Raw genomic sequence first — 11309 nt, 5'->3', positions numbered from 1 at the left:
ATACTGGTGGAAAGGATCTATCAATTTTGAGAGAATTCGAAAAAACTTGATTTTTGTTCTCTAATTTTGTGGGTCCGATTTGAAGACCTAAATGAATTTTTTGGGGTCAAACTTTTTATGTGTGTATGCAAATAATGTGGATGCATATTAGAAAAAAAGCAGATTGCACAATTGTTCTTAAGTTTTTGGCTTAACTCCTCGAGAGCGGCACAATGTTTTTCCAATTAGTCAGTGTGCATAATATAAATAAGGGATGAACTACTTCTTTCATACATTCTACAATCTATATTTCGTCACACCTTTCCAAGTTATTTGTTAGATTTCTACACTTCACTCTGTCAAATCTTTTTAGATATTTAAGGGTACTACGAAAACAACACATATAAAGTGCTCTATAATATGTTTATTTTTCTTAGTGTTATGGTGAAATATAACGCAACAAAAAAAAGTTAAACTCCAAAACTGAATCAATATAATTAAACATTACTTTGCGACAAAATACGCTTTCATTTTAGTACAACCACATGAACTTGTATCATAAATAATAAGAGTGTATTAAAAATATGTATATTTTCTATGTGATTAAATTATTAGTTCTACTAGGTACGTTTCAAATATAATAATTAAATATATATCAATATTCATAAGACATATTAAGTAAACATGATTAATTATAATGAAATAAAAAAGTTCAGTACAAATAATCAAAATGATTAACATAGAATTGACATGAGCACTTAGTCTGTGGGAGATGGGTGGTGATATATATCATTGTTTGCAAGATGTAGTACGATGTGCCCACAAACTCACCATACGAGTCAGGACTAAAGTGTAGTGATTTTTTTTATAAAAGTATTCGATCTGACCATTTTATTTAGCGGCGATTTCCGCCCATCATTGTAGTGCGCTTAAGCCGGTAGAGCTGACAACAATTTTTTTTCTACCCGTCAATTGCGATACGATGCAGTTTAAGATACATTATATATTCCAGTTTATTCATGAATTAAAAAAATTCATAAAATTAAAAATTGTTCATTGATTTGAGAAAATACTATTTGAAATATTCGAATATCTTAAAATATTTCATATAATCTAAAAAATGTTTAGAAATTCTAAAGATGTTCACGAACTTAAAAAATATTCCCTAATATGAAAATTTTCTCAAATTTGAAAATTGTTTATAACTTTGAAAAGTATTCACAAATTTTTAAAATGGACATGAACTTAAAAATGCTCTTGTATTTTTAAAAATGGGCAAATAAAAATCATGAATTTAAAAAATGTACAAATTTTGAAATATGCACAATTTACTAAAACATTTATGAATTTTAAATATATTTACTATTTTTTAAAAACTCTATAAATTTGAAAGGAAAGAAACACATGGAAAATAACATACATAAAAATGAAAAAGACCGTTCCAAACCTAGAAAACCTGATAAATTAATATTAAAAATGAAAAAGAGAAAAGAATAACTAGAAGCTTAGCAAAATCGGGTGGAATCTTTCAAAACCAGTGAAAGAAGCTTCTGAAAACCGTTGACGAGCACTTCCATGCTCCCCACTAATGGGCTAACCCACCAGAACTGTCGTGCAAGGAGCACGACAACGCCTTCACCGTGACCGCCTGAGCTCCTGTTGCCCGTTCCTGGTTGGTTGTTAGTTTATGACATGGGTTTCGTTTAAAACTTATCATACTATGTTGGTTTAAAACTTGTGATGCATGGTTAAGACTTGTGTTTGTGCCTAAGTTTGTTCTGTTGCTCTAGTGTAGTTCTTAGTTGTTCATGTGTGCCTCTGGTAACCTCACCACATCGAGGAGGTTACCATACAACTGTCTTGGATGTAATCAAATAACCGGACTTGTGTTTCCCCTTGAAACAAGTCCGCAACCAAACACCAGCCGTCCGTTTCGGCACATGCAGGCTAGAGGGGATGCAGTCAACCAATCAACATGCAGATGATGGTTTTTTTTGCCCGAAGATGTTTTGTGCCAAGATGTTTAAAGGGGGTGTTTTGTGCCAAGATGACGAGTACTCAGAGAAGAGAGACCGCCGAGAGCATGCTGAAGACGTATATACCACCTGCATGCCTGATGCATATGTTCGTGAAGCATTACATGTGGCTGCAGTTTGACCAGGACGCAGAAGAAATATACGAAGAGAAACGTACCAAGATTGTAAGCAATTATATTTCTCATCATAATATAAGATTAAGTTCATCTCTAAAACATTGAACCTTCCTAGAAGGATGATAATTGAAATAAGTGATCTGATATTTTCACAGGATGGCGTCGTGATGAGGGCTAACCTATCAATTGAGCGTCATGCTAGCAAGATATATACTCGTGCGATGTTCAAACAGTTTGGCCAAATCCTCTATGAAGCAGGAGCTTACGAAGTGGAGGAGATTGAGAAGAACAGGGTGTACAGGACAGAGCATACTGAACTACGGACAAGGGAGAAATCTAAGGAAATATGCCCTAGAGGCAATAGTAAAGTTGTTATTTATATTTCCTTATATCATGATAAATGTTTATTATTCATACTAGAATTGTATTAATCGGAAACTTAGTACATGTGTGAATACATAGACAAACAGAGTGTCACTAGTATGCCTCTACTTGACTACCTCGTTGAATCAAAGATGGTTAAGTTTCCTAGCCATAGACATGAGTTGTCATTTGATTAACAGGATCACATCATTAGACAATGATGTGATTGACTTGACCCCTTCCGTTAGCTTAGCATTCGATCGTTTAGTATATTGCTATTGCTTTCTTCATGACTTATACATGTTCCTATGACTATGAGATTATGCAACTCCCGAATACCGGAGGAACACTTTGTGTGCTACCAAATGTCACAACGTAACTGGGTGATTATAAAGGTGCTCTACAGGTGTCTCCGATAGTACTTGTTGAGTTGGCATAGATCGAGATTAGGATTTGTCACTCCGATTGTCGGAGAGGTATCTCTGGGCCCTCTCGGTAATGCACATCACTTTAAGCCTTGCAAGCAATGCAACTAATGAGTTAGTTGCGGGATGATGTATTACGGAACGAGTAAAGAGACTTGCCGGTAACGAGATTGAACTAGGTATTGAGATACCGACGATCGAATCTCGGGCAAGTAACATACCGATGACAAAGGGAACAACGTATGTTGTTATGCGGTTTGACCGATAAAGATCTTCGTAGAATATGTAGGAGCCAATATGAGTATCCAGGTTCCGCTATTGGTTATTGACCGGAGACGAGTCTCGGTCATGTCTACATAGTTCTCGAACCCGTAGGGTCTGCACGCTTAACGTTCGGTGACGATTGGTATTATGAGTTTATGTGTTTTGATGTACCGAAGGTAGTTCGGAGTCCCGGATAAGATCGGGGACATGATGAGGAGTCTCGAAATGGTTGAGACATAAAGATCGATATATTGGATGACTATATTCGGACATCGGAAAGGTTCCGAGTGATTCGGGTATTTTCCGGAGTACCGGAGAGTTACGGGAATTCGCGGGGAGTATATGGGCCTTATTGGGCTTTAGGGGAAAGAGAGAGGGGAGGATGCGCGCCCCCCAAGGCCTAGTCCGAATTGGACTAGGGGGAGGGGCAGCGCCCCCTCCTTCCTTCTCTTCTCTTTTCCTTCCCTCCTACTCCTACTACATGGAAGGGCGGGGGGGGGGGGGGATCCTACTCCCGGTGGGAGTAGGACTCCCCAGGGCGCGCCATAGTAGAGGGCCGGCCCTCCCCCTCCTCCACTCCTTTATATACGGGGGAGGAGGGCACCCCATGGAGACACACAAGTTGATCATTGATCTTTTAGCAGTGTGCGGTGCCCCCCTCCACCATAATCTACCTCGGTCATATCATAGCGGTGCTTAGGCGAAGCCCTGCGCCGGTAGCTTCATGAACACTGTCATCACGCCGTCGTGCTGACGAAGCTCTCCCTCGAAGCTCTACTGGATCGTGAGTTCGCGGGACGTCACCGAGCTGAACGTGTGCAGATTGCGGAGGTGCCGTACGTTTGGTACTAAGGATCGGTCGATCGTGAAGACGTACGACTACATCAACCGCGTTGTCATAACGCTTCCGCTTTCGGTCTACGAGGGTACGTGGACACACTCTCCCCTCTCGTTGCTATGCATCACCATGATCTTGCGTGTGCGTAGGAAATTTTTGAAATTACTACGTTCCCCAACAGAAATGGCGCAGGGCGGTCTACGAGGTAAAGATGATAGATAATGGGGCTGAATTTGACTGCGAATGTGGTCAATTTGATCACATGGGTTTGCTATGCTGCCACATTCTAAAGGTTAGAAGAATACTACTAACTTCTATCATAAATATTGATCTTCTGCATCATGTTTTCAGAATGTCTGCAAGATATTTACCATAAATATATGTACTGTCCGACAATGCAGGTGATGGATTATGTAGGAATCAAGGAGATCCCCAAGAAGCACATCGTGAAGAGGTGGACGAGAGACGCGCGAGATGCGGTGCAACAGGCTCCAACCTTGTACAGCGAAGCTGTCGAACTAGTCAGTCTTGCAACTACTAGCGCAGAGGCCCGTGATAGGTTAAGGGGGATATTCAAGGAAGCCATGGAGATCATGGCACCATACAAAGAAGCAAGAGGTGGCCTAGGGCTCGAGGATCGGCGAACCTCAGAGAGGCAAATGGTGAATGAAAGACCAGCAGGTGATTGCTCCGGAGACGACGACGATACAGTGTCGGCAACACAATACCAACTTGTCAGAGTACCTGCTCAGCCCGGAAGGCCGGCATGTTGTGAGGAAGCACCGGATGAGGAGGTGAGCAAACGTGGCACCTTTTGCAGCATTTGTCGGGGTCAAGGGCATAAGAAGACGACCTGTTCGGAGAGGGGTGACCTGCCGAAGCAGCAGAGGAAGCAGGGGAGGTGTAGTAACTGTGGTGTTGCCGGACACCGTAAGACCACTTGCTCTGAGCCCCCTGGATTTAAAATCAATGGTGGTAAGTAGCATGAGTATATGTTGGTTGTGTGCCTTCAGTGTTAGAGCTTTAGAATCTCTTTTGTGAAACGGCTGGTGGAGTTTGCAGGTGATGGTTGGATCAGGGTAGGCGCCGTAATTTGTTTGGCTGTGGTGTGCTGGCTCATGGGCTTTTGCCGTCCCTTTTATGTACAGTATCTAAGTATCTAATCATTGTATAATTAGTTGTCTAACTAAAATGGTGAACCCCGCGTTTGCTCGACCAGATTTACTATGTGTTGTTATAACATATCTTGCATCTTGTTATGCATGTCATCTTTGATTTTGAGCAGTTCCAGTACATGAGTTTGGGCATTGTTGTATATACAACAAAAATGTTCGATCGAAATTTTAAATGCCACACCAATTTGACAGACATTCCAAACAGTGCCTAAGGATTATTTATGCATGCCAAAGTGCGATATTTGTTGATCTGTATATGAAGATGAGAAAATTGATTGCCTAATGGTGATTCCATAGGTAAAGGGGAAAATGGCCTAGCCCATTTTCTATTCCACACGGCAAGAGACTGCATTACTAGTACATGACATATTGCCATGCATTCAGAAGGCTTCCGTTTTATAGTTGCGTACGTCGAATTCGCTAACAGCAGAGTTGATGTACATGACATTGTTGTAGGGGAAATACACTTTGGTTCCTGGTTGTATATGGACCCTATATGGGGATTTTTTAATAATTAAATAAAAAGTCAAAATAGTTCAGAAGTTTTTTAGAATAAACTTGACTTACTTTTGCACTAGTAGATAAATTTCCAAGAAAAAAACCAAAGTTAACTTCACAGCGAAAAAGAGAAAAATTATTTGCTATTATAGGTCACTATTCACACTATTTTGGCCAAAATTTTGTCTTTTTTGAAAAGAAGTCAAAGGGAGATTTTCTTTTTGTGAAGATTTTCTCACAAATACAATGTAAGGTCAAGTTAATTTCAAAAATATTTTCAGAATTGTTTGATTTTTTGTTGAATTACTAAAAAAAAAATCCATATAGGGTGTATATGTCCCCATAGACCAAAAGTTCCCCTCCATTGTTATATTGTTTTAGGCATTAACAAAGATAGTTCAAGCAATGTTTGCCATGTTTACATGCTTGCCAAAAGAAAAGGAAAGTTTATCCTGGTATTTTTAATTTTTTTTGAAACGAAGGCAAAGATTGCCTCATTAAGGCCGCGTTCGGATTCCCTCCGCTCCGCGGCTCCGCGCCGGAGCGGAGCGGCAATCCAGCTGATTAAAGCTATAATTTGCAGAGTTGCTTGAAGCCCGCTCCGCGCGCTCCGTTCCGCGGATGACTACCGAACGCGGCCTAAGTTTATCCTGGTATGAAAGAGAAAGAGCAAAACTCTCCAACAAAGAGGAAGCGAACATTCATAGTAGTCTGACTAATAACGGTGAAAAATATAAGAGCATCACAATAACATATCTCAAAGAGTTTTTAACAATCTCAGAGGACAATAAGGCGTAAAGGTGAACACCGGAACTTGACCTCATTGCAAAATATTACAAAGCATGGATAATATTTCCTGTAATATACAACTTTCAGACTGCTGTTCCATACGTGACTAATTGCAGCAATTAGATGGCACGTTAGCTAAATGCAAACATTTGAAAAGGGAAGACCATAGTAGTATCAGCAGAGTTACAATTAGTCTCGTTTTCAGGCAAAACGTTAAAGAACACGTGACTAAAAGGACTTGAGTGCTATCAATTATCATCGTAAGATAAGAAAAAAACAGAGATGGTATCACTCGTAACCTTGCTCGTCATTGGCCTCCCAACGCTAGGTGATGCTACCGTCAAACACGCCAAGCATCTGTGGCCGATGTGCATCCCATCCTCGACGTAATTGTAATGGTTAGCAGAGCACTGCAATGATGGAAAGAGGGCAAGAGGATACACTGAGGAGTTCATTGTAGTTCCCAGCGCGACACATTAGCTGTCATTTCTACCTGAAACTACAATCAGTATATCTACTCCTTCGATGCATCTGCCACCGTGGGCTAGCGATTTTGAAAATGTTAGTATTAAAATTTATGAATACTTAAGTATAATGCTTTAAATCGTAAGTTCGTAACATAAGATGATTCCTTTATCTGTGATGGAAACAGCAAAGACTTGCTTGATTAGAATTCATATACAATATTCCATACATAACATTAGTCTAAGGATATTAAGTTGATTTTGGTTCTATCAATTAGAACGTAGATCCCAATTTTTACATTTATACAAAATAACTTGCGGAAGGTAGTTAGAAATATCTTTCCAGATAAATTTAGGCATAACAAATAAAAGAGACATACCAAGATGAAAGGTGGCATCCGCTGACCTTCTGAAATATCGAGGGCTATGTGAGCATGTGACCTTGTTGATGCTACTGTAGAGGGCCAGGGGCCAAATTCCAGGTGCCTGATGTCACTGGACATTTCCATGAACATGTGGAAGGAATACACACCTGCAGAGTACAGTGGGATAGCCGACTCGTCCACAGTACCGGCGGTTGATCAATTAGGCAGGATGAAGCAGAAGTAGGATGATGATAATGTATCATAAGAGAATAGGCAGGAGATATAATATTACCAACCAAGCAGTCATATATCAGAAATGACCCAGGAGGCCAGGACTATAGAAGAGTCTAAAGCTGATCAAATAAATTTATGGATTATTACAATTCAATGCCTGTAAGCAACAACAAACATGTTTTCCTGTTAAATTTTACCAGTTCAAGAATAGATGGGAGGAGTTTTGCTTAACCAAACAATTATGTATAATTTTTTACATCAATAAACTATTTCAGTTCATTCCTAAATCTCTTGAGTACATGAACTCTAACATCATAATCAATCACTAAGTGCTTAGCTTGAGAAAACATGATGTGCACACAAAAAGTATTCTATTGTACAACAACAAAGCCTTTTATCCCAAGCAAAATTGGGTAGACTAAAAATATTGTATTGCATTTTACCAAAAATCCCCACAAGAACAATGGCCATGTTTAAAGTGGTGGAACCGATTTGAATCCCGGACTATGATCTCTCTCTCAGTTATTTTTGATATATATTTGGTGGCATTGTGGCAATCCCCACACACGCGCAAATTCTTGTATATATGGAGCGGAGTTCTTGAAGGGGTATTTATGATGCCAAAGGCAATAGCTAATCTCTCACTATGATTATTCAAGATGTGTTGCTTTTCATCCTCCTCTACATCCTGTAGGACAAAACTGTAGTCAGGAACATAACCTATACTTCTCATCTTGGCCAACAGATTCTGCAGCTCTGCCTGGATCTCTTCATGTTGAGGGTGGGGTTCTGTCTGGTTGCCACTGTAAAATACATTCACTGATCTTTTCACCTCTATTGAACTCCATCCAGGGGTTTTCTGCAAATTTTGGTGTCTGACCAAAGACCTCACTTCGTCAACTCCATCCCATTTCCCAACCTTTGCATACATGTTCGACATTAGAACATAATATCCAACATTCTCTGGATCAAGTTCAAATAGGTTTTGCGAAGCCACTTTGCCCATTTCAACATCTCCATGAATCCTGCAAGCACCCAGAAGAGCTCCCCAAACAGCAGAATCAGGTTTAATTGGCATGTTGTGTATGAAATCAAAAGCTTCCTGTAGCTGACCAGCTCTGCCAAGCATATCTACCATGCATGCATAATGTTTTGCAAGGGGGATAATGCCGTATGTTATACGCATCATATCAAAGAAACTCCGGCCTTGGTCAACTAAGCCAGCATGACTACAGGCAGCCAACAGAGAAACAAATGTGACATGATCAGGATTAACTCCTTCCTGCTGCATTCGTGAGAAGACACTGAGAGCCTCTGCGGCATGCCCATGAACTCCAAGGCCAGCCATGATGGCATTCCAGGGACCTGTACTCCTACTCCTTTTAGGCATTTTTTCAAAGAAAAGCATTGCATCCGTCAGCTTCCCGCATTTAGCATACAAGTCTACCATACAAGTTCCAACATAAACATCCAGATTGAATCCAGTCTTAACAGACAGAGCATGCATCCGCATGCCCTGCTGCAAGGCACCAAGTTGTGAGTATGCAGGCAAAACACTGACAATTGTCCCTTGAATAGGCTTCAGACCCTCATGCTTCTGCATATGACCATATGCCTCGATTGCCTCGTTTGCAAGTCCATTCTGCATATACCCCGTGATCAAAGTATTCCAAGACACAGGATCTCGAACTGGCATGGTGTCAAACATCCTCTGGGCGGCCTCAATCTTTGATAGCTTGGCATACATATCAACCACAGCATTCCCTGCAATTATGTCACCCAGATCCCACCCCCGCCGCATCACATAACAGTGCACTGACTTCCCACCGCGGTCATCTCCACACTGTGCGACAGCAGACGCCAGGCTCACAAGCGTCAGCACGTCAGGGGAAACCCCACTGTCCCTCATACCACGAAACATCTTGACCGCAGCGGCAACCTGCCCACCCTGCTCATACCCTGAGATGATCGAATTCCACGTCACCAGATCGCGGCGCTCCATTCCATCAAACACCCGCCGAGCCTCCTCCAGCATCCCAAGCTTTCCATACACATCGACCATCGCATTGCACACGAACAGCTCCTTGTCCAGCCCGTGCTTCACCGCGTACACGTGCATGACCAGCGCAAGCACCCAGTCCCCCAGCAGCGCGCACATGGGCAGCACGCTTGAGACCGTCACCGCGTCGCCAGCAACGCCCTCCCCCGCCATCCGCCTGAACAGGCGCACGGCCTCGGCGGCGCGGTCGTTGCGGCACAGCCCGGACAGCATCGCGTTCCAGGCCGGCAGGTCCCGCAGGGGCATTTCGTCGAACACCGTGCTGGCCTCCTCCACGCGGCCGAAGCGGAGGTAGGCGTGCACGAGGGAGCCCGACGCGAAGACGCAGGGGCGGAGGAGGCCGAGCCGGAGCGCGCAGGCGTGGAGCTGCGCCGCGGAGGCGTGGGCCGGGGCCGCGCGGATGAGCGGCGGGAAGGTGAAGGCGTCGGGGCGGAAGGGGCGGGCGCGGCGCAGGAGGTGGCGGAGGAGCGGGAAGGCGAGGCGAGGGAGCGCGGCGCGGGAGAAGGCGGCGATGAGGGTGTTGGCGAGGAGGAGCGGGGGCACCTGGAGCTGCGGGTCGAGGTTGCGGAGTTGGCCGGAGGTGACCAGCACCGCCTGGACGCCGCGCGGCAGCGCCGCCGCTGGCATTGGTTGGTGTTCCTTGTCTTATTTTGCTAGCTTCATCTTGATGTCTTGAACAAGGCCACAGCCTTTCGATATAATGTGGCTTTAGCAACATCTTTTTACGTTTTAACTTGATCGTCCGTAAGTTATAATACAAATCACTATTTTAAGGAAAAGGTTTAAAATCAACCGGATGATCCCACGCGAAATAAGCCTCGTCTAGCTTTCGACACGCGTCCTTTCTGGCTGGCCCCACGCGCCGCTTACCGTCCGCCTTATCTCCACCCACGAAGCCACAGCCATGCATTATCAGCGTGTATCGTCGTCTTCCTCACGCTTGCTCTCTTTCCCCCTCCTGCAGATCCCCTCTCTGTCCTTAGCAAATCGACAACCACACTTGCCACAAGCTCTGCTCCCCCTTCTACCGCTGCCCGCTGTTGCAGAGCAAAAGGGGAACAGCCAATGACTAGCAGCACGGCGTCGACCTGCAGCTTCCCGCGCGCCGCCTTACTGCTGCCGGTGTTGCAAAATGCGGCGGTGATGCGTCGCCGGTGCTCAGGTGGAGCGCCCGGTGTTGCATAAGAGCGCCTCCGTCGGTACTCCGGTACTCCGGTGACGCAACGGTGACCGCCACGAGGAGCCGACGAGGGGCGCTGCAACTCCGGCCCTGTTGCCTTGAAGACGTTGGGAGTACCGCCGGAGCTGCAATGGAGCAAAGCCGGGCCGCCGGAGCTGCAATGGAGCAACGTCGGGTCGCCGGAAACATGAGCGGAGATGTAATGGAGCTTCGCTGGATGCCGTCGGTGCTGCGTTGGAGCTCCGTCGGGGCTACAATCGAGCTTCGTCGGACGACTTTGGTGCTGCATTGGAGCTCCGTCGGGGCTGCAATGGAGCTGTCGCCGACGGCTCACGGTGCTGCCTTGCAGCGCTCTCCGACTACTGTCGAAGCTACAGTGCAGCGCTTGGTGCTCCAATGAAGCTCTCGCCGGCGGCTGCAGGTGCTACGTTGAAGCGGCAGTGCAGCGCTCGGTGCTCCAATGGAGCTCTCGCCGGCAGCTCCCGGTGTTGCATTGCTGGGCTCGGTGGCGGCTCCCGGAGCTA

At 44.5% G+C, this 11309-nt stretch overlaps 1 protein-coding gene across 1 annotated transcript; it reads right to left on the bottom strand.

Moving 5' to 3' along the window:
* Window positions 1–6495: 6495 nt before the first annotated feature.
* On the bottom strand, window positions 6496–10381 carry LOC109749443 (pentatricopeptide repeat-containing protein At4g33990). The gene has a single exon (XM_020308405.4). It carries the CDS (start codon window positions 10230–10232, stop codon window positions 7986–7988), a length of 2247 nt encoding a protein of 748 aa, XP_020163994.1. The 5' UTR covers window positions 10233–10381; the 3' UTR covers window positions 6496–7985.
* Between the last annotated feature and the right edge of the window lie 928 nt (window positions 10382–11309).

This window comes from Aegilops tauschii, chromosome 7 (assembly GCF_002575655.3).
Source record: "Aegilops tauschii subsp. strangulata cultivar AL8/78 chromosome 7, Aet v6.0, whole genome shotgun sequence".
Classification (NCBI taxonomy): domain Eukaryota; kingdom Viridiplantae; phylum Streptophyta; class Magnoliopsida; order Poales; family Poaceae; genus Aegilops; species Aegilops tauschii.
The sequence above is the reverse complement of the archived record's forward strand: the minus strand, read 5'-3'. Positions and strand labels throughout refer to the sequence as shown.